General features: G+C 30.0%; 3 protein-coding genes across 5 annotated transcripts; 1 reads left to right on the plus strand and 2 right to left on the minus strand.

The window, feature by feature from the left end:
- Positions 1-2,489: 2,489 nt before the first annotated feature.
- LOC130828776 (serine/threonine-protein phosphatase PP1 isozyme 9) lies at positions 2,490-6,060 on the plus strand. Of its 2 annotated transcripts, XM_057694767.1 has the most exons (4): positions 2,490-3,053; positions 4,035-4,591; positions 5,033-5,218; positions 5,731-6,060. In XM_057694767.1, exons 1-4 carry the CDS (start codon positions 2,861-2,863, stop codon positions 5,752-5,754), a joined length of 960 nt encoding a protein of 319 aa, XP_057550750.1. In that variant the 5' UTR covers positions 2,490-2,860; the 3' UTR covers positions 5,755-6,060. The 2 variants fall into 2 exon arrangements, with proteins under 2 accessions (XP_057550750.1, XP_057550749.1); XM_057694766.1 differs by having other exon boundaries at positions 2,650-3,053; positions 5,033-6,060.
- A 1,523-nt stretch (positions 6,061-7,583) lies between these two features.
- LOC130828778 (folate-binding protein 1) lies at positions 7,584-13,320 on the minus strand. Its single transcript, XM_057694771.1, has 4 exons — positions 13,096-13,320; positions 10,906-11,252; positions 10,377-10,708; positions 7,584-8,186 (listed from the first exon to the last, which is right to left on the minus strand). The coding sequence occupies exons 1-4, from the start codon at positions 13,163-13,165 to the stop codon at positions 8,054-8,056; spliced, it is 882 nt and encodes a 293-aa protein (XP_057550754.1). The 5' UTR covers positions 13,166-13,320; the 3' UTR covers positions 7,584-8,053.
- A 3,162-nt stretch (positions 13,321-16,482) lies between these two features.
- Positions 16,483-20,957, minus strand: LOC130828780 (dormancy-associated protein homolog 3-like). 2 transcript variants are annotated; one of them, XM_057694774.1, is made up of 3 exons: positions 20,579-20,957; positions 20,079-20,270; positions 16,483-16,937 (listed from the first exon to the last, which is right to left on the minus strand). In XM_057694774.1, the coding sequence occupies exons 1-3, from the start codon at positions 20,691-20,693 to the stop codon at positions 16,828-16,830; spliced, it is 417 nt and encodes a 138-aa protein (XP_057550757.1). In that variant the 5' UTR covers positions 20,694-20,957; the 3' UTR covers positions 16,483-16,827. The 2 variants fall into 2 exon arrangements, with proteins under 2 accessions (XP_057550757.1, XP_057550758.1); XM_057694775.1 differs by having other exon boundaries at positions 16,483-16,944.
- Between the last annotated feature and the right edge of the window lie 3,424 nt (positions 20,958-24,381).

The following is a 24,381-nucleotide window of genomic DNA, read 5'->3' on the forward strand; positions in this document are numbered from 1 at the left end:
GTAATTCTAGACTTGATTATCCAAATTTTTATTGCAATCCTTCTTAATGCATAGATTACAACCCTTAAAATCCACCTCTTTCACTACTATTATTGAAAAAAATTTCATCATGTTGATGACGAACATTTCAACAATTTGATAAATTTAACAATCAGGACAAATCATAATCCTACAAACAAATTTACATCAATATACGATAGCGATTTTAAAGAAATTAAAGCATACCAATTTTTAATTAGTAACATTATTTCATGTTTATGGTTTATTCCATTTTTTAATCGATTTAGCCAAACTTATTTAAGTGGCTAAATAGTCATATTTTTATTTTTTTTAATTGAGTTTTAGTCACGCTTATAAGTTGGCAATTATCCAGTAACATTTATAAAGGTGACTATTATCCTCGTGCTTATCAAGCATGTCTAAATGCTATACAAAAGTCGCATTTATTTAAGCGTATTTAAATAGAATGATTTGCTAAAATAGAGTTGAAATAGATAAAAATTCTGGTTTTAGTGTTCATTGAAAAATATTTCCCAAACTAGTGTTCTAGGACGTAATGAATTTACATGTTTATGTTTTTTTGGTTTGGAGACTCAAAATCTCTAGCTTTTGTTCTTGTCTATAACTATTATTAAAACAAAACACTGCTGATCTCATCATCTATTAAAAATGCTTATGTGTCGCTTACTCATTAAAAATTTTTCCCTCTAAAAATTAATGATGATGTCATTGTTATTATGATTATCTTTGACTTTAGTACTTTCTAATTTTTAATTTTGAGTATAATAATTCATATTGATGGTTTTTTTTATTTTTAGGTCACAATGTTTAATGTGTTGAAAAATCACATATTATATTTCATTTATTTCAATTATTTATAAAATATTTTCAATTATTTTTATTAAATGAGTATTATTTAGGAAAGGAAAGGAAAAGGTAAAACATAACATATTTTAATTAGGATTTGTTTTTATTATTTATACTCTTGGTTACTTAAATGTGATGCTTAATTTTAATACTTTATGATTTAGGTTGTAACTATCTTTATATAAGTTACTTATATTTTTTATAAGAAAAAACTATTATTTTTTTCGTTTAAACTATTATCCTAATAATTTTATATATTTCTATATTTTTATATTTTCTTTTAAAGTACTGTGTTATTAATTGTAGTAATATTTAAGATAAATAATGTAATTGTTACTTTTGTTTGCCAAAATAATTAGTATGTTATTTTTTGTTAAAAAACTTCATAATTTCGTATAGTATACTTTAGGTACGAACCATGCTCTTTTAATCAAAATAAAAAAAATAAAAGTACAAATATAATTATATTTGTCATGAACTAAAAATAAATAAACTTTTTGTCTTTTGTTGTAATTTATATTTGTCATGAACTAAATTATCACAATTACCTGTGCGCACAATGCAAAATATGATATAATGTACGTAATATATATAACTTTTCAGAGTGAAATGAAATTTAATTATAATGTAAAATTTATTTTTTAAACTTTTTAAATTTCTTAATTTATACAAATATAACAGAAAATTTAATAAAGTCATGCATCGCCCGGGCATTATATAGTTTGAAGTATTTCAAAATCACAATAAATTAAGTTATATAACACAATAACACTTTAGTTATTTAGATTATTACTTATTGTATTTTTTTTTTCATATCCTTTGTTTTGTTTTTAAAACAACCTATTAAAAAAGTACAATATAACAATGATGTAATTAAAAAAACTCATATTAATTATATGACAAATCTATGTATGTATTATAATGACTACAATGATACATAATTATAGACTCAAAAAAGAAAAGTATAACAACGATTTTTTCCGACATGGTTTTCTAATGATCAATTAATCACTACAAGCTTATGCATTGATATTCAAATGAATGATGAAACTAGCATTAATTACGGGTGCAAAAGTATTTGATCTCAATACATATATTTGCTCCAAAATATCTGATCCGAAATATTTAATGTCAAAATATCGGATAAATAGAATACTTGAATTAGATAAAATAACGTGCCATTCCTTTAAAAAAAAAGACTTCTTCAATTGTTTAAATGATTATTATTTTATATTTATGATTCTTTGAACAATGTAAATAAATAAGCATATTACATAGTTGTAGAGATAATGATTTTGAAGTACGTTTCAAAAACAAAAGCTATAGGCTTGGAGTCTCCAAATAAAAAAATATTAACAAGTAACTTTCATAACCTACAAAAACACTAGTTTAGGAAATATTTTTTAATGAATGTGAAAATAAGAATTATTATTTTTTGTAATATTATTTAACAAATCATTGAACTAAATAAGTATAGGTACAAACAAGATTTTTTTATAGTGGCCTAGTAAGTATTTATTGGATTGATGTTTTAATTTTGAGTTAAATATTTTAAATTAATTTAAATTGAGTATTAATAATATCCACACAAATGTAATTTTATTTTGAAAAGGAATGGTCAAATAAATTTGGAAGCATAGAGAAAAAATGGAGAAATACCGGGAAATGGCAGACGAGGATAGCACGTATAGGTTGACATAGTTCAAAAAACGCGATTTTGGATGACGCATCGTCCCCCCTCAATTTGTTTTATCTTTAATTAATCTTCAACGAGTACATGTTTCTTTGTCCAAAAATATCTCTCTAAATTCATCCATCAATATTCGTCCCTCTTTCTCTCTCCTCCATTTTCTCCATTTCTTCTTTTACTTGGCCAAATCTTTCTTTTTCTCCCTTTTTTCTATCTGGGTCTTTGTTGTATTGAATTGGGTTTTAGTTAATTTTTTGTATTGGGGAGTCAAATTTTGTGATTTAGGGTAAAATCCTCAGGAAAATGATGATGACTATGGAAGGATTAATGGATGAAAATGTATTGGATGATATAATTAGGAGATTATTAGAAGGTAAAGGAGGGAAACAGGTGCAATTATCTGAAGGTGAGATCAGGCAACTTTGTGTCAACGCCAGAAATATCTTCCTTTCTCAACCTAATCTTCTTCAACTTCATGCCCCCATTAGGATCTGTGGTAATTTCCTATTTGATCTTTTTGTTTTCATTTATGAAATGAGTTTATGATTATTGGTTAGAGGAACTCCTTTTTTTCTTGTTATTGTAATTTTCTTTCTATATTTGTCCGGAATATGATAGATATAATATGATTGGTTGAATTCTTATATGGGTTTTTGTAATTTTGCTGGGTATAGAAACTTTTTTTTATGAAATTATTATATTTAAATTTTTGAGAATTTGGGCTTATGCATGAATTAAGATTGAACTTTTTATCTTTTGGCATTTGATTGCATATTTTTTTGGTTCTTTCATATTCTTTCAATTTGAGGAAACCTATGTTTCATGGTTGGGATTTTTGGAACCATTTATAGAAAAATCAAATGTTGTGACATTTTAGATATGAAAATGATTATTGGTGTGGTCATGGTGGTTGGCTTTTATAAATGAGTTATGTTGTCTATAAGAATTTCAACTAAATTGTTTGGTAATGGGGAGGTCATGGTCTTCCAAAGGCAATAGTTATTACATGGATCCGTTGGGGTACAATTTCCTTCTTTTCTTGGGAAAATAAGGGGATTTGGGAAATAGGGAAAGGGAGGTGGTTATGTGGAGGGGAGTTTAGGGGGAAGCTTGAATCTTCATCTTCAGTATTGTGAATAATTACAAAGAAATGACTTTTAAAATTAGGCTTGGGTAGCTATATCAATCTACTAAGTTACTAAGTTTTGCATGTATTTGATATGGTTTGATATTAGAAACAACCGATTTGTTTTTACTAGGGTGAGTTTGCGCCCATTTGACTCTCCCTAATCCCGTCTATTTGGGAGCTTCAAAATGATATTGAGGTGATGGAATGTTGTTTCTAACCAGGTGTGATTACCTTAATTTTGATAAAGCTTATGCTATAATGTTGACATCGCAACTTGTTTGTTTCGCCTCTCGCATGTGCCACAAGCGTGTATTTTTTAGCATGTCTAATGTTAAGGCTTTCCCATAGGTGATATACATGGGCAATATCAAGACCTTTTGAGGCTTTTTGAATATGGTGGCTACCCCCCAGCGGCAAATTATCTTTTCCTTGGAGATTATGTTGACCGTGGCAAGCAAAGCTTGGAGACTATTTGTTTGCTTCTTGCATACAAAATAAGATACCCTAATAAAGTTTTCCTGTTGCGAGGCAACCATGAAGATGCAAAAATCAATCGTATTTATGGGTTTTATGACGAGTGTAAAAGAAGATTTAATGTCCGTATGTGGAAAATATTTACTGATTGCTTTAATTGCTTGCCGGTTGCCGCCCTTATTAATGAAAAGATTCTTTGCATGCATGGAGGCCTGTCCCCAGACCTAAATAATTTGAAACAAATCGACGAGATTCAGAGACCAACGGAGATACCAGATAATGGTCTTCTTTGTGACCTTCTTTGGGCTGATCCTTCTAGAATTGAAGGCTGGGCAGATAGCGACAGAGGTGTTTCATGTACATTTGGACCTGATGTTGTTGCCGAGTTTTTAGACAAGAATGATCTTGATCTCATTTGTCGTGGTCATCAGGTAGTCACTTTTCTCTTTTAGAATACTTTTGCATATTCACAAAAAGAAGATCAGTGAAGCAAAAGGTAAGATAGTTAGCAATGATAAATCACCTGAACGGAATTGTCTTTGAAGTATGAGCCCGGATTGATCAGAAGCTCTTAACAAAGTGACGATTTTGAGAATATGCAAATACACGAATGTATAAGTCTTGATTAGTTTTGCATTGGTGTACTGGTGTATATACATATTGTCAAAATTTTGTACTATGTTACGAGCGGTGTGCATCATATCAATTAGGCCTCATACTTTGGAGGTAGTTTGATTTGGTGTGTACCCACCACATGTAATGAAAGTTATATTATACATAAGTCAGATGAGAAACAAAGTAAGCCATAACTGGGGTTCTTGCGTTATGAAGCTATTTTGACCAATATAGGTTGTTCTACCGTTTAACTGCAGGTTGTAGAAGATGGATATGAGTTCTTTGCCAAGCGTAGATTAGTGACTATATTTTCGGCTCCAAACTATGGCGGAGAGTTTGACAATGCTGGAGCCCTTTTGAGTGTTGATAAATCCCTAGTATGCTCTTTTGAGATCTTGAAGCCACACGAACAAGGAAGTAGTTCCAACATGCAACTTAAGAAGGTAGTTTTTCAGCTTTCATTATTTAGTTCCATCATTTGATTATGGATCGGTGGTTTTTTGTTTGGACATAGAAAGTTATAAAGGTACCCTATATCCTTAGGACTCAAATTTGTTTATATACGACCCAAATCCAATCTCGACCCGACCTAATTAGGCTTATGATTTTCAATCACTCCTCGTCCCTCTCAGTGACTCCCATAAGTTACTTTTTCCAGTAGATAATGTGAGCGGGTGGGGCGATGACAACCAGATTGGAAGATATGAGAGATAGAGAGAAAGAGGTGACACAAGTTTTTATTATGAAAATAGGACAAAATCTATGGATTACTAACCAAAGAATGTTGAGAAAAATCAAAGGGAAACAAACACTATTGTCCAATAATTCAAAAGATGTTATTCATGTAATTTTTAGGTTATCGTTCAAATAATTCGAGGGTTGCATTGTAATCTTACAGTTTTCTTTTTACTCACCCGAAAGGCATGCCAAGATAACTTTAATGGTGTTTGAACAGGTTCCTAAACTCGGAGGCGCCTAATGGATACTTGTAACTTTATATGAAAATCACGCAGTTGAAACTTTGTTATGTCCTCCCGAGTTGACATTTCTTTTCAACATGGTTTGAGGAAATGTAAAGCGTTGAGTTTGACCGAGTTAAATTTGCAATTCAACGAACTCGGCTTGCAGTTTGCTGGAATGAGAAGTTTATATTACAACCTGTAAATGAAACCCATATGTATCTACTACTTTGTTCAAAGTATGTGAAGTATGTGACTTTGTTCAAAGTGTACGCATGATTTTTTCTCATAAGTGACTTTTTAGTTATTGTTGTGTTTTGAGAAAATGTCTTCAATGGAGTTACTACTCTTTTGTTACTCCTACTTTGGAGGCTAGATGGGTTGACCAATTATATCTCAAAACACATCTTACTAAACATATTCAAAGGAGGGAAACTTTAATTATTATTTTATATTAAAATGTAACGTATAATCATTATATCCAATGTATCTCGCTCATAGGAAACTATAATCAAGTTTTGGAGAGAAAAGAAAGGCGGCAACTCATTCTCATATAGGAAAATGTGATCAAAGAGTCACTCGACTTGACTCGAGAAAGATTTCACAGATAAATCTTTAGGAAAAACCTCAGAAAAGAGGTTCTTGCAACCAAATGGACCAAGTGAAATTGAGTTTGCGATTTTGCATCTAACCACAATCTGGCCCTTAAACATAAATTTAAAAATAAATAAAAACATATAAATAAATAAAAAAACTAGGTAGGTAAAAAAACAATATAAAGAATAAACTGTGAAAGACAAAGAAAAAAACATCCATTTGTACTCGAGAGAGTATTAGTAGTTTAGGATATGAATAAGATGCCTCCAACTACTCTTATCCCCGGTTAGGTCCTCAGAGAGGTGTAACTAATGCACGTTAATTTTTATTTATTTCTCCCAAGTTCTCTCAGGTTTTCCTCGACGTCTCTTACCCTCCACTATGAAAGTTTTGAGCTTGACAAAAGTATTAAAGAAATGATTGGTTGATATGAATCATCCTTGTAGTCTTTAACTAATGATAAAAGTGCAAGAGTTAATGGAGTATGGAGTAAGAATAAATAAGACAATTTATAAGTTATTTTATGTTATATATGTATAGCAATTATGTAGCAACTATTGTGAAACAGATGAAAAAAGAAAATGTAGTAAATATTATAGAACGGAGAAATTATTGTTTAGTATAGTTAGATTTTATATAACAGAGTAAACAGTGACGAATTTATAAATTTAAAAGGACAACACAATTTATATATTTAAAAATTTATACATGCTTATGATAGAGGATCCCCTAATGACCCTAGCTTCGTTTATGTTAGGTTTATTATCATGATTGAAGCTCTATAACATTAGTTTTATTAAATTTAATTCAACATAATTATGTGTTACACTTGAGTTTATCAAACATTAAATCAAAGTTAATCTCATTTTCTTGAATTCTATCTGACTCCAAATAAGACTTCAAGCTATCCAATTGTTATCTTTAGTTTAGTTCTACACATCAAGACTGTTGATGGTCATCAAATTTCAAGAGAAACTATGAATCTTATTGAAAATTACTCCATTATGGTTGGGTGAAGATAACTCAACTAAACTTTAAGAATGCTAAGGCTACCTTGCATTCCATGTATGAAAAACACCATTGAAGATGTTCAAGCTTGAGAGGAGTATTTGTATATGTTTTATTTAATTATTATTAAGTGTAATTACTTATGAGAATATAATTAGATGATTGAAGTTGCATCTCAATATATTCATTAAAAGAAATTGTGTTTCTTCTATTTCTCTGTTTTTATTGTTTGTTCAAGACACCATAAAGGTGTTTAGCAGATGGCTGATTGTTGATACCCGATAGTTGATTGAAGTGATCGATATAACCAAATGATTTTAAACACGCTCCTAAATAGTTTGACCACCTAACCTTCCAATTGTGTCAAAATAAGGTAAAGTTGTCCGTTTTGCCGAACACCCTTATAACCATTATTTGTTCATGATTTTCCTTTCAATTCTCTAGCTTAAGCTGGCCTTTTCCCAGCATAGTGAATTTAGTAAGTGCCTATTTGTTTACAAATTTGCTAGTTATTTAGCTCTTCTAAAGACCCATTTCAAGAACTATGTCTTGTGATAAAAGTATATGTATTGAACCTCACAAGTCACAAGCAACCAAAGGAAAGTCCAACAAACCCCAGTATCACAACAATATGACTGCAAACCAATAAAGCTTAAAATCAAGTGTATCATACAAAGGGGAAACAATAAAGCTTAAAATCAAGAGTGTCAAAATTTACTTTACAACAACCTTCCTACTACCCTGAGTTATAGATTGTCTTTGGCCTGCTTTGAAATCCAATTGCCTAATCCTAGCTGCGCGAATAATGGCTGCCTGCTTCTGTCGTTGGCTGTAGCTTTTCCGCTTACTGCAAAGTATGAAAAATTAGCATCAATGTGAAGTACAAAGACATTAAAACCTTTTTGGGTGTACGGAATTAAAACCTCGTTAACTTCACATAGTAAATGGATTTACTATAATACTGAGGTGTTTGGCGGTTGTAGTTGGCCGTAGGTTGCTAGCAGGTTCAATTGGCTTATTTTACTAACGGATAGCATCGGGAAGTTTTGACTTAGTTGTTAAGCTAGTTGTATAAACAAACAATAAATGGAGATATTTGGTAAATTTATATTGGTAATTGGATATTTATAAGAAAAACACGCGCCAAGAATCCAAAAGTCAATGAAAAAACATGGTGATGAAGTTAAACTGCATAGATACTGACAATGATGCATTAAATCTGATAGGAAGATGATAAAAATATGGCGCTGAAACCTTGTAATAGTTCTCATTCACAGAACTCTCAACTATTTGCGGGTATCAACTCTACGAGTTGAATACTAAAAATAACCATTACTTCAAGATATATTTAGCTCCTTGGTCAGTGAAATGATTCTTCTCAAATTTAAAAACTAGACAATAGACAATACTGGCCAAGGAAAGAGCAAAACCATGCCTCTTTTAGATCACAAGAATAAAAAATGTGACACTTAAGTCAACAATACTTCCCCTGTCGCTCTCAATTTGCCCCATTTTCTTTTTTAGTCTATCCACTGATTTTGCCTAATCTCTACTTTGAGACATGACCTCACCACTATTACTCTCCATACTCTCTCTTATTTTTAAATGACCCCTACCACTTTAAGTCTTTAACCCACTGTACCCAACTTCTTAATTCTTGTGCCATTTGCAAATCGCAGGATGATGAGACGCAGGGAGTATATGGAAAGCTGAAATCTCCAATAGTGTAGACAATCAAACGCTAGGTCTACTTATTGATCTCCATCTCCCCAAAAATTAACTCTTAGGCCATGCATGGATTCCCAATATATAAGTAAGCCAGCAAAGTTTGCAGAGCAAAAATCCCCATAGAATATAGTAATGGGAGAAATGATTATTTTTCATCAGTTTGGTATTTTTCATCCAGCAAAAATCTAGTCTTCTTTTTGCTTTTCAAACCATCAAAAGTTTGTTGTAGAATTTCCATTGTTAAGTTCTCATATCTACATTTTTCTCATCATCATTTCAATTAAACCTTCAAATCAACCAATTAAATTAACATAATTTTCATTGCCAAAAGCCATCATACCTTCAAAACCTCAAAACCCCCTTCATCAATGGCATCAATTTCTTTGAGAAGAGATGGTTAGTGAAAGAAGGTTTATTATTCATCCCATGTTCTTAAAACAAAGCTCTAGCTTCCTCCTCTGTTCATATTTTCTGCAACTTGTTTTCAAGCCCACATTGCAAGTTTCAATTTCCTTTCTTTAAAGCTTCCAACAAACAAAATGGTGGAGATTTTAGATTTATGATGGTGTTTATAGAAAAAGTTGGTGAGAAAGAAAATAAAGAGGTAGAAGAAGAGCTGGATGGATTGGAATGAAATTCAAAGACAAAAATGGGGGCATTAATTTTACAGGGAAAATATTTCCTTTGGAACCCATCGGAGTAAATATTAAATCATCTTTTTGGCATACTAATTTACTCCATTACTATTTACACTAATTCCAAACAGTTAAGTATCTAGTATTTTATCCTCCCTCAACTAATACTCCCTTTTTCCCTTGATTCCAGGCGAGCAGTCTAATCTGAGAACAGCGGTGACATAGAAACACAAGCTTGATGATGAAAAAGGTCTTATTCTGATAGCCATAAGAAAGATCTCAAAGCTAAGATAAACAGGTTGGCACGGTGAGCAATAAAATATCCTCACCTTTGTTCACTCTCTTTTTTATATCAAAAACAGTTAAAAGGTGGTTTTAGCCTTAAAGTTTTCAAACAGCATATCAGGTGATTCATACGCAAAGACCCAAGTGCACAAACTCATGAGCATACATCAAATTTAGGATCATCAAATGGAAATAATTTAAAGGCTCGTCCAGTTCAATGAAGAAAATAAAAAAATCTTAAAAAATAGATCACAACAATATAATTGCAAGATAAAGTTTTTAAAAGAAAATATCAAATCACAAGGCAGGAAAAGTAAAATAAATCATTGTTAAGTTAGATTGTCATGTAAGAAATCACTTGCTGTAAGCGATGGAAACAGATTTCTAACCTCATAAAAAAGAGGCCAGCAGTGAGTACCAACCCTCCCACTGCCCAAGACACACGTTCAGCAAATGCCATTTCTGTCACCCACTGCTGGAAATCTTCAATCAATCCATATTTTCCTTCTTCCTGGAAACTGGTTTGTGACACTTTCCATGACTCCGTGATGGAATCTATACTTGCTTTACCACCATAGCAAGACGTGTCCTCAACACTAAGGCCTGAATCTCTTAATGGTTTAACAGCAAAGCCTGTGGCACGGCATAGCTCTGTACCATTAGAGAACCACTCAGAGGCTCTACCACAAACAAAATCCCCAACTCCACAGGGTGCGAGAACCTGAGACGCCATTCATAATCAGAAAACTCCAAGACATTCTTGACGCAAACTATAAGGTTAAAATCATGCTCATAGAATATATACGTATTATATATATTACTCGATGTAGGCCAAGAGGAAGAACCCGTTAAAAGGTTTTGGCCCTTGATTAACTATTGTTTTTTTTAACGATCAATCAATCTAGAAATAAATTGAACCTGCGTTATAGCATCCATTGAGAAATATGCATCTGAACAAGCTTGGAACAATCTTTCACAAAAAGAGGTGCATATCAAAGGAGGACTTGGCTTGACACCAACATCTGGATCACAAATAGAGCATTCAAGAACCTCCCATAAATGTAAGCACTCTTGATTTGCTTCTCCTGTTGATGCCAACTTTCGTACAGATAAAAAAGCAGAATGTGTATGTGACACATCACAGCAGGTCTTTCTTCGAAACATTCTGCACAGGGTCAAATCTCTAATGCTTCTAGGAGGTTTACCTTCTGCTGAGAATGGACGGAAACGACCACCAGGAGAGACACAGACCCCATTGGATTTTTCTACATTGATATAGCTGAGATCCATTAGTACAAAATAAACAAAAATGAGTTGAAAACGTGTACCAATATGCAAATAAAAACAATTGTACATTATGTCTCTCCAAATCAAAATCTTTTAAGTTACTTGTATATTGTTGCTGGAAGGACATAGTTTACTATTCCAAAGCCCCTAGAACACATTCTACCCATATAGTTATATAATGCATGGCTTAACCGCTTAAGTTATGGCTACTTTCCTATTAATGATGATGAACCAGAGTTGTTTCCATATCAGGAAGAAGAGAAAAGGCAAAACTATGTTCCTAAAACCAATCACACAATCAGCACTATGAAATAATTTCTTCTAAAGTGCAGTCATCCCTCGAAATATGAAGACAGCAAAAAAGGACGAGTATCAGATATCATATTTAGCAATATGATATCTGATACTCGTCCTTTTTTGCTAAATGAGATTTCAGAAGAAGCTACAACTACTCCTAGGTGCACTTCCCAGTTCCCTGGACTTCAAAGCATATATACAATAATTAGAATCTTCAAAAATGTAAATTCTCTGATGAATAGTATCAATCATAAGCTACTCAACCCTACACAAATATCCGCTACTTCCAAGTAAAATTCTAAAATGATTACTCAAACAAAAATAATCTTTCCTTAAGAAGATATCCCAAGAAACCTTCTAAAAGTACTTCATCATAAGTCATGCAATATAGGAAAACAGTAAAACTTTGAATACATAACTTAACAGTACATGTTTCGGTTTGCCTACAGTGTACAACTCAAAGTGAATCGAAAACATACTATAAAGGCATACACTTTAAATAAATCTCCTAGCGTTATAAAGTTAGGCAAATTCATCTAAGGTCCAAGCTAGCAACTATGAGGCTATTAAACCATATAGCAACTTGCCCTAATTGACCAGATTATAGGACAACTAATGACGTTTTATTCCTATCTGTACCGGCCACAAATGAAGTGCAATGTACCTTACATATATTTAAGGGTTTTTTTGTCACCGATGAGGCATGCAATCGCAATCATGTCTGAACTAAGACTCCCCAAGTACTAGTAGTAGGGTAATACACGTGACACGTATGATTGAGGTTCTAATCCAAACCCAAAGCAACTCTAGGAGTAGCTCACTAAGCTAATTTCAATATCATCAGTCAAAAGCTAAGACAAGAAGAACGAGACACATCTTATTTATTTAATATTCAGTACACTGAGAGTCATTTAGTTTAAATTAGAGGCCTCAAATACCCTTAAAATGATGTATTCTCGGCAATTTGGCAATTGGGTATTAGATTTCACAAACTTATAACAGCAGCAACAACATCAATCTTTTCTTTGCAATAATCGATTCTGTTTTCAGTTTACCTATCTGCACATATAGAAGCTAAATAATGGGGAAAATCTTCTGCTTGAATTAAATAGCAATCAATATTTTCCGATTTCAATGTAATCCGTTATCGAAAAGAAACCTTACGACATCCACACATATCAAAAATCTGGAGAACAAGTTTTCAGCCAAAAAATTGTTCAGCTATTAGTTTCTATCAATTTACAAACCCCATTTATTGTGCGGGCAAGTAGAACACCCCTAATTAGTAAACAAAGAAAGTAGATTTAAATTCACAAATTCTATCAATAACTGCTCAGCTATTCTGAATAATGTTGACCAAAATCAGTGAATAACTAAGTAGCACCCATCAAATATACCAAATGTGAAACTCATCAAAATTGTTTACAAACCCAATAAAATCTTCAACGGGAAAGAAGACATGAAAGAATTGGATAGATGACATCTATGTCGAAGAAGATTAAGAAGGGGAGAGTGCAAACATACCAGAGAGAGATTGGAGAAGAAGATTGAAGAAGAGAATGAGGAGTAAAACGAAAAAGTGATCCTGCTTCATCCTTCCATAGACTAAAATTCCAGAACAACAAAATCGATTGAATTTCTGGGAGAATAAATAAAATTACTCCTACTCCTTTCTATTTTTCCCGGTAGACTCGGAGAACATTAGAATTCAGAACTCAAAAAGGAGGCTTTTTTTTTCCTTTTACTTGCCCTTAACTTGACCTGTATTTCTAATTTGATTACTACTAGTCTCGATTAAATTAAATAAAATATGATCACATTTTAAAAAAAATTAAAATTTGGTGACTTGATCTTATACTTCATCCCTTTTGAAATACTTGTTATATATCGGTTTTGGTCACTATTCATCATTCAAACTTATTTTATATATTGCGGCTAATATGTAAATAAAAATATAGTCAAGTGGGATATTGTGTGAATCATCCAATCGTATACCTTAATATTATTAACTCTTTATAATTTTTAAATGTGTAATTCGACATATAAATAAACAAAATAACACATTAAATTCGTAAAAAGTCAAATATAACAAGTATAATGGAATGGAGGAAGTATACTTTTATTTGTCGAATCTGAATTTTTTTTATTCTTATTCAAAGTGTTATGGTTTTTGAATTTTATTAATTATTATATAATTAAATTTATATTTTTTGGGATAGAGTAAACTCTAGGGCATAGGAGGCGCAAAGTAAATTAAATAATAATAAACAAGTCATAATTAAATAGTTGATTATTTGAATGAAAAATTTTGAAAATCAGCTTTCTATAGCAGAATGATGAAACAGCGTACAATGCAAAAATCGTTTTCACAATTATTAAATAAAAAAATTAAAAATATGATCAACAATGATTTCTAGGTTAAAGAGATGAAAACTAAATAAATTTTAAAAAAGGATAAAAAGATCAAAAGTTAATTAAACCTAAAGCCTATTTATATCAGAGGAGTAATAAAAATTCTAATTAAAATTAAGTAAAATGATTTAAATTAAAAAAACAAAGAAAATTGATGTAGCAAGCTGCCCACTCATAAAGCATAGGCGGATGTCGTGTATAACCATGGGTAATACGTGCTACCCATGCTTTTTAATTAAAAAATCAATTTTAAGAGGAAACTTCAGTCTTCACGTTTGCTCTTTGCAATGTTAGATTTGGGGTTTATTTCTTTCCCTTCATTGTCTCTCTATATTTCACACTTTGTCTTCGTCCTCCTTTTCATTCGATTGATTCTCCTTCTTCCTCACCCCTCAATGTTGTGCTTTTCTACAAAACAAATATCCCCTCCTCAAAAGTCAAAGTTAGTCCTAGACTCCTCAGTATATAATAATTTTACAATTTATGTAAGCAGGTTGTTAGCACATTAAGAAATAACAAATAAGCTTTTAAATAGAAAGTTGACCAACATATTTTGATTGTGTTTTGTCAAGGCTAGATTAAAAGCAAATAATGAATAAGCAGGGAAAAATTAAAGTGTTATTAGATCCCAAAAGTATTACAATTTATGTTATGATGAACACGACATACATCTTTATCTTGACCAACTCTCTTCCCCATGCCTGCACAAACTATCCTGGTTTTGCTAGCTATCAATCACAATATTATTATTGTAGGACCAAAACGATTAAGAAAATGTGCATGTTAGTGCTAAGCCATAAAACTATTACGGTTCGTTTGGTTAGTGATACTAAATTGTGGTAATAAAAATGATTTATTACATAAAATTTCTATCAAAAGTTTCATATCATTCCATGGTAATGAAACTTTGATCAATTACAAATTTCCATTACTACCTAATATCACATCTTTTAATGTTAATGCATTGTAATGAATTTTATGAAGAAAATGAAATGATTGGAGTTGGACAAGCATGGTCATCAAGGTAGCCAAGAGATTTTTCAACTAAAATTACACTTGTTTTTTATTTCTATTACCACTGCTTATTACTGCTTACCAAACGGTCCGTTAAGGTAATTTGAAAGTGTTTGGTTCTTGCTTTTTGGTTTGCTTTTTAGTTGGCTTTAATTTGGCTTGTTGATTGGTCAAAGAGCCAAAAATGTGTTTGGTAAATGGCATTTAAAGCAATTGAAAAGCTGGCTTTTAAGCCAAAATGAAAAAGCTGCTCCAACTAGCTTTTTTGGTTGACTTTTAACTTGTTGGTCCACTCTTTCTCTAATAAATAGTCAATAGTCAATACTCAAATTTACCAAACATCTCCACAAACAGCTAACTTTTTTAGCTAACTTAAAAGCCAATAAAAACAACCAATATTTTCAACTGATCAAACAAGCCAACTAAAAAAGCCAACGGTCAATAACCAACAATCGTACCACTCAAGGCCCCCTCGCCATAATATTCCAAACTTTGAGACTCCTTTGATAACCAACAAGGATATGTTGGAGGGTGCTTCTTGAGATGATGTTGATAGACTTAAGGAACTCATATTTTGGTTTCAGATCTTTAAGTAAACATCTGCTCGACCAGTTGAACTCTGAGGCATATAAGTCGCACTAGAAGAGTTAAGTATAAAAAAGAAACATATTTCGAATCTGATTTGGTTCAAAATTTATTAAATGATACACATTATTTTTCGCTTATAAAATACTTTTAGTTCAAATTAAATGCCCCAATTAAATTTTTTTATGTTATTTATCGATCACTTTTAATTTATGTTTTACTCTTAATCAAGATGTCAAAATATAATCAAGTGAAATCTTATTTTATTAAATTTGTCTCAATGTAAATTTTAATGTATCAAATTTTTATAATTTATAATTATGTATAATTAGAGATATTTAGTATAAATTACTGCATTATATAGAGTATAAAAATTAAATGAAACAATTATAGTGAATTTGAGAAAATATATGAAAACACAGTGTGAACGGTCAGGAATTTTTGAAAAAGGTGAGCGAAAAAAAAAATTAATTGAATAAACTATTATTCAAACTTTTTCCAAAACTAAGCGTAAAAACCCCAGACCTATGGTTTGGAGCTGTTCGCAGTTACTAACTGCGAACAGATCAAAAAAGACAAAATAGCTGTTCGCAATTAGTAACTGCGAACAGCAAAAAGACAAAATAGCTGTTCGCAGTTACTAACTGCAAACAGCTATTTGACCTAAAAAAAAAAAAATTTTTTTTTTTTTGTTCGCAGTTACTAACTGCGAACAGCTATTTTGTCTTTTTTTGACCTGTTCGCAGTTAGTAACTGCGAACAGCTCCAAACTATATGTCTAGGGTTTTCACGCTTAGTTTTGGAAAAAGTTTAAATAATAGATTATTCAATTAATTTTTTTTTTTCGCTCACCTTTTTCAAAAATTCAACGGTCAGCTAATGAAATTCTACACAAGATCATACAAGGACGAACTCTGCAGAACACTATTCATTCATGAGAATAAAACTTTCTAAGAAAATAGTTGAAAACTCACTAAATAATCATACAACATGAAGAGGTTACATCAACATTATGATCACAACTCATATTACAAGCTACCAAAATGAGATGACCTATTTTACAAGGTAGGAACTAGAAAGCCCTATCGTACATGGATGCTCGAAAGCAAAACCGAGACGTACCAATTATGTACATACATACTCAACTCCACTAACTATTTAGTCGCAACTTACAAGTGAGGCATATAATACATTGGAGAAGCGTAGAGCCGCCAAAAGGACGAGATAGACTTTGTGTGATTATAATTATATATCAGACATCTTAAGTAGGAGGAGAGTCTCCGAGTCTGTCTTGGTTCGTTGTCTTCTCATTCGCGTCTGACGTTGATCTCCTCCGAAACCTGAACGCTCCTGATCTGCTTCCTAAGTATTAATCAGTACGCTCATTTAACATAGAGTATTACGCAACTACTTGAATAACCAAAATTACATGCTCCTTTTGTCGCTTTGAAGTTGTCACAATTTCTATATTAGTATTAACTTTTACTTTGCTGCAACTTTCTTTTTATCTTGTTATTTAGATTTTTTTTATCTTTTTTAATATCAACAACACAATTTAAATAATATGCCCATTTTTAATCTTTGTGTTAAATGCTTTTTGCAATTTCAAATGATCAAGAGATCGGATTACTATCAATCTAACAAAGACAAGAGAGAAGGAAGATGGAGTTGAGACACCACCACAATACTACTAGTCAAGAATCACAACTAACAAAGTCATGCATAGAACAACCTTAACATGACCAAATCATTAATAATCTCAATCAGTAACGTCAAATGAGATTTAATGTCATATAAGAACGCCCTTGCAAACTAAACATGAGAGTTACACATACCTACCAGAACACTTCTTTATCAACCACTTCATCAACATTTCAGGTGAAAAATCAATAAGTTCAAAAACTATCCAAGAAAAATCAACTCATATCATGATAAGATGTCTTTATCAACGACCTACTCTAATCTCTTCTATATCACCCCTACTAAGTGAAATTAAGAGTGAGCCTACCAATTGATGACTAATAGCTTTTCCTTTCACCTTTATAATGGGTTTTATTGTGATGGTTTATCGATGTCGTGCATACTTTATAACTCATTAGAGTCATTCTTAGTTTCTTACCATTGTCATGGGATGGTATATCTTTAGCTTATGAAGTGTATGCATCTCGCGTTTTCCCGATTAATTGATGGCATTGACAATAAGTCCAAGTAAACTTAATAGGGTTCAATTTTCACCGACTATAAAACGAATTGATTATCTTTTCCCTTGCCCGGAAGATTCTCTAATCTACCTCGAATTTCAAAAACACCTCCCTGCGGCTAATTGATTAAATGTTGAATAATTTGCAAATTATAGTTATGATTCAATCAAGAAAATATTAAGGGAGTTATTAAACTTCGCCACCCTTTTCATTTTATCGCCACCCCCCATCAAATGAAATTACGAATTTGCCTTTGAATTTTAAAAAATTACAACTTTGCCATCCCCTTAAAATTTCTTATTTATAATAATAATAATAACAATAACAATAATAATAATAATAAAAATATTTAAAAAAATAAATTAAATATAATAATTTAAACAAAAATAAAAATTTAATAATAATAATAATAATAATAATAATAATAATAATAATAATAATAACAATCACAATAATAATAATAATTAAAATAATAATAATAATAATATAATAATAATAATAATAACAACAATCATAATAATAATAATAATAATAATAATAATAATAACAATAATAATATAAATAAAAATATAATAATATTTAAAAAAAAAAAACTAGTCGCACAAAAAACCGCAAGCCAACCGGGGTTCAGTCGTGGAAAAAACTGCGGCTGGACCACGGTTCAGTTGCACAATTTCGTGCGACTGAACCGTGGTCCAGTCGCGGTTTTTTCCGCGATCGAACCCCGGTTGGCTCGCGGTTTTTCCTGCTACTAGGTTTTTTTTTTAAAATTTATTATTAATTTTATTATTATTATTATTATTGTTGTTGTTTTGTTGTTATTATTATTGTTATTATTATTATTATTATTATTATTATTATTAATATTATTAAATTTTTATATTTAATTTATTTTTTTAAATATTATTATTATTATTATTATTATTATTATTATTATTATTATTATTATTATTAAATTTTTATATTTAATTTATTTTTTTAAATATTATTATTATTATTATTAACTTTTTTATATTCTTTAAATTTAATGTTTTTAAAATAATAATTGTGTTATCAAGTGCAATTGGCTCGCGGTTTTTCCTGCGACTGTCTTCTTTTTTTTTTTTTTGAATTTCGAATTATAAAATTTCTTTTGTTTAATTAATTTCGTTTTTAAGTTATTATTATTTAATAAATGTTGTAATAAATTATTTCATATTAATATATTATTATATTATGATAATGTTATTATAATAATTAGTTTTGAATTTAAATAATTTATTTGAATATTTAATTATTTTTTAATAATAATAATATATTAATTAAAATTTAGTTGTTGATTAATAATTTAAACAAAAAAAATAATAATAACAATCACAATAATAATAATAACAACAACAACAATAATAATAATAATAATAATAATAATAACAATAATAATATAAATAAAATTAATAATAATATAAAAAAAAAAACCAGTCGCAGGAAAAACCGCGAGCCAACCGTGGTCCAGCCGCGGTTTTTTCCGCGACTGAACCCCGGTTGGCTTGCGGGTTTTGTGCGACTTGTTTTTTTTTTTTAAATATTATTGTTAATTTTATTTATATTATTATTGTTATTATTATTATTATTATGATTGTTGTTGTTGTTATTATTATTATTATTATTATTATTATTATTATTATTATTGTGATTGTTATTATTATTAATATTATTATTATTATTATTTAATATTCATTTCTGTTTAAATTATTATATTTAATTTATTTTTTAAAATATTATTATTATTATTATTATTATTATTATTATTATTATTATAAATAAGAAATTTTAAGGGGATGGTAAAGTTGTAAATTTTTTAAATTTAGGGGCAAATTCGTAATTTTATTTGGAGGGGTGACGATAAAATAAAAAGGATGACGATGTTTAAGGATTGGAAATATTAATGTCTCACCGTCCAGACCAAATCCTAAAAATTTGACGGCTTCAATCTAAACTTTCCACCACTAAAATGGTTAAAGGCCTGTGATTTAGTCTTAAATATTGAGTTAGGATCCTCTTTATTATTTAAAATAAAATGTAATAAAGGGTCCATTACTTAAATCTAATGGTTAGAATTGCTTGACCGATGAAAATAAGGGAAATTGTAAGATTATATTTATCAAATATTGATATGCAAAATACCTACACTTTAAAAATGTAATTATCACAAATTATTAAAAAATGTTTGAACTATCCCCAATAGAACTTTCCGGATCCAACTTTACCATCAGGCATTATCACAAACTTCATGCAAGAAAAAACAAAATAACTCACCGGAAAAAGGGGACTGTGGCGGCGTAGATCCGGCAGGTGACGTCGGAGCAGAACCGGCACCCTGATTATAACCCGGTGGTTTCACTATCATTATTTTCCTCGTAACTTTCATGGCCTCCTCCTGATTATCAACCCCTGATATTGTTCCATCACCACCGTATGATGATCTTCCTATATTCCCTCCTTCCATCTCTGTTCCAGCAAAATCATAACAAATCAACATCATAATCCATCAATGTTTTCTTTAACTTAATACACATATCCTCTATCTTTTTCTAATTCTTTCAGAAAATTGATTAACCCATAAACACAAGAGAACTACCCAATTGAAAAAAAAATTAAAACAGTAAAACTAACAAATAATTTATTGGACTACTCCATTTACTAAATAATTAATTTATGATGAAATATTGTTATTAATATTGTTAAGTCAAATCTTAATGGCGTAATTGTGAAGTTTATAGATAAGGGATTATATTTTGAGAAAATGAGGGTTATACCCTTGGAAGAGGTAGTACGATTATTGAAAGTGTTGAATTTACGGAGCCGTCCAAGGCCGGAATCTGGATGAGGTCCGGCGATAGTATCATCCCAGAGTTTCTCCAAAAGGCTCATGTTAAACCGGCGCTTTTTTCCGTCGGAAAAAGCAAAGAAAGCGTTAGATTTTGAAGGCGACGATTGTGCTTAGTAGACTGGAATTGTAGACTGTGGTGAACTCGCTGTAGAAGAGGAAATGGGAGGGGGAAGGAGAGTATTTATTGACGGATGAAATGATCTTAGCCGTTTATCTAAAAATGGCGAAAGAAAGAGAATAGATAGAGTTGACAAGAGAGAGAAAATGGGGTTTGGATTCGTGGCAAACTAAAGAAGGATTGGTCGTGTTGTCATATGCTCTGTCTACAATCTTAGCTATATTTTCGGTTAAAATTTTAGCTACGTTTTTCGCGGTGGGTTTTTCATAAATATTTTTTAAAATTCACACCATATATTTTGAGATTTCAACTTTTACATGTGGTAGATAAAATATAAAATTTTTGTGTTAAATTAGGGTGATCATGACGTTTATTTTTTGAAAAGATATCATCAAATTGGGTCAAAATAGTATAAAGTTAACAAAAAAAATTTTTTTGTCTGTCACATGAAAAAATTAAAATATCAAAAAGTTGATTAAAAAAAGTTTGCATACCATATAAAAAAGCCAAAAATTCAAGATTACTACATTAAATTTCCCTTTTTTATATAGTCTACTTTCGAATTTCTATCTATCATTAAAACACATTTTAACCACTTATTTCACTTTTTTTAATTTTTCTCTTCATATAAACTATTTATTATACTCCATTATCATAAATAAATAAAAAAATTTATTCTTAAAATTAACAAAATACAAATATGGCTATAATTTTGGTATGGAGGGAATAGTAACTCTATTTCAAAGAACAATTAAAGGAAAAATGTTTTCTATAATGATAAAAAATAAAAATAAACCAAATTTAATTAGATCGATTAAAAACAATATTCCCTCCTATTAGTTTAATTAGTCCCATTTAACTTTTCATTAATTTTAAGGTGGGTCAAATCACTTAGAAAGGAGAGAAAAAGGGTAAAAAGTGAATTGTTAATAGTTTTTCATTAGATTTATTGTAATAAGGTAATATGACTGTATAAGTAAGAATAATAAGATAAAAAATATATATTATAAATAGAAATGAGACTAATAAGATAATTTAACCCTATTTAAAAATAGGATTAATATGGAGACAACTTGTTGTGGAATGACAAAATGTCCTGGCTATTGAGAAGAGCTCATCGAATGCAGTGTTAGTTATGTGGATAAGTGTTTGTCCTTATTTAGATTTTTTTACTTCTATAAGTTCTTTTCAAGCTCGTTTCTCCCCATGAAAATACGGTTTTAAGAAAATTATGAGAACCATTGGAAAGTAACTTTATGTGCTTTTTGTTGGGAGATTAATTGAAAAGAGTTAAGCTTTAATTATAGATGGTTATGGGTCGGGTTTTAATTGCGTCTATCTCGATTTATACGAATTGATTTTAGACTTAGACACAATAATATTAATAGACCTAAGTTCGGACTCTGATGAATCTATGATCCTAAATGAATTAAATTTTTTACAATTAAAGGTTTTATTACTAGGTTTATGGGTTATATAGAAGACTAATTTCAATCCAAATAAATATAGAAATAAGTTTACAACGAACTTAAAATTAATTTTGGATTATAAATAGGTTAAGTCTAGCAAAGTCTGAGATGAGTATAATAAATTTGGGTTTTAAATAAATTTAAAAAGAGAGTCTAAGTTGGGTTTGAATTTAAAGAGCCCTAAACCAATTTGTTTTTTTGATCCAAACCATAAAAATAGGAACAAATTTTAATAGCGTCTTGTACAATGACCATGCCTAACTATAATGCTCCGCTCCAAAATAATACTCCCTCCTATTCAGCTTATGTGTCTCATTTCCTTTTATGATCAAGTCATCTTAATTGTCCCATTTCTATTTTTGGTATGGGTTTTTGACTTTTATGCCCTCAGTAGCTTTATCCTATTTTCAATTATACCCTCCATTACCCATACTAATTTTCCTCCCTTACATTAAAAATCCATAATACCACTCTATTTCCTACCCTTAGGGTCCCAGTTCTGACTCTCCTTAAAATCCGTAAAAAGTCAAATGAGACTCTTAAGGTGAATAGGAGGGAGTAACAATTATAATTCTTGTAGGGAATTTACCCACCCAACATCACTCCCAAAAACTACATATAATATGATTTTTCTCATTACAAAATTTTGCCCCGAAAAACTAAAATTAAAACATTTTCTGATTTTCACCCTAAATACCTAAAATTACAATTTCTTTTGAGCATCAAATTTCTTGAAAATTGTTTTAACAGCCACCGAAACGAACACAAGTTTTTTCAAGAACCATATGTTCATTTGTTTTTTTAAACACCAAAATGCCTAATGTTAAGGAAAAAATATAATTTTAAATGAGAAATAGATGTTGTGAGACAATGAAAGTAATAATCAATAAAAAAAAAAAAAATCATACCGAAAAATTTAGGTGATTCACTGTCAATAAAATAGCTACGCCCACAAAGTATTGAGAATCAAACTTTTACTATAAATCGGAAGTTAGAGATTAAGAAATTTAGAAAGCTCTAGATAAATTTGGTGACATGAGTTACATGACTTGAAATCTCAAATAACTCTAAGGTAGTTATTTGACCATTAGCTTTTCTGTGTTTTTTTTTTTTTTTTAATTTTGACTTTTGAGTTTTTTTTTATTAAACAGCTAAATGTAGTATTTGATTATTCACTTTTAAGTCAATTTAAAAGCTGGTTTTAAGCTAATATAAAAAAACTACTCATACTAGTTTTTATTAGCTTTTGGTTTTTTGGTATGATTTTTTTCTATTGAATAGTCATAGCTAATAATTAAGCTTTATCAAATATCTCCACAAGGACCACAACTAGCTTAAATAGTTAATTTTCAATTAATATTTTTTATTGGTCAAATCAGCCAACAATTTTCGCTAACCATCATTTTCATACATGCTCTATTTCGTATGACAAATTAACAAAAAATACGCTTATGTCTTTTTAGATTACTTTACAAATATATATATATATATATATATATATATATATATATATATATATATATATATATATATATATATATATATATATATAAAGGTGACATTTTTTATGATACCCTAGAGAGTTCGAGGACTTTGAACAAATACTTAACCTAATTTAACTATAAAGTATCATTTAATCGTACTAACCTATAAAATAAATTTATTGGGCAATGCTCTAACAAGTATAATTTGTCATTTTTCACATTTTTAATAGTATTTATAATCTTTGAATCATATTAGGAGTAGAATAAATTTATTGATCAAATTATCATAACAAAAGAATGAAGAAGTATTATTTAAGCTTTATAGTGAGAATGTTAGATTCGCTTAATGGTTTTAACACTTTGCTTCTTATTCTTATAATAGTGGATCAACTTCCTAGATTATTAAATCTAAATTTTTATATTCAAAAATTATAAATTAGCCTAATAATTAAGGTTTTTCTTTTCAATATCATGACATGAATTTTTTGTAATATATAACAAATCATACAAAATTGTTGTTTGGCCTAATGAGAATTGCTACATAAAATAAAATGAAAGCAACGAAGGAATTTTAAAAAACACTAAATTCAAAATAAACTTTTTAGACAATTAAAATGGATAATTAATATGTAAGTGAGTTATTTAGTCCAATTTATAT

This window comes from Amaranthus tricolor, chromosome 12 (genome assembly GCF_026212465.1).
Source record: "Amaranthus tricolor cultivar Red isolate AtriRed21 chromosome 12, ASM2621246v1, whole genome shotgun sequence".
Classification (NCBI taxonomy): Eukaryota; Viridiplantae; Streptophyta; class Magnoliopsida; order Caryophyllales; family Amaranthaceae; genus Amaranthus; species Amaranthus tricolor.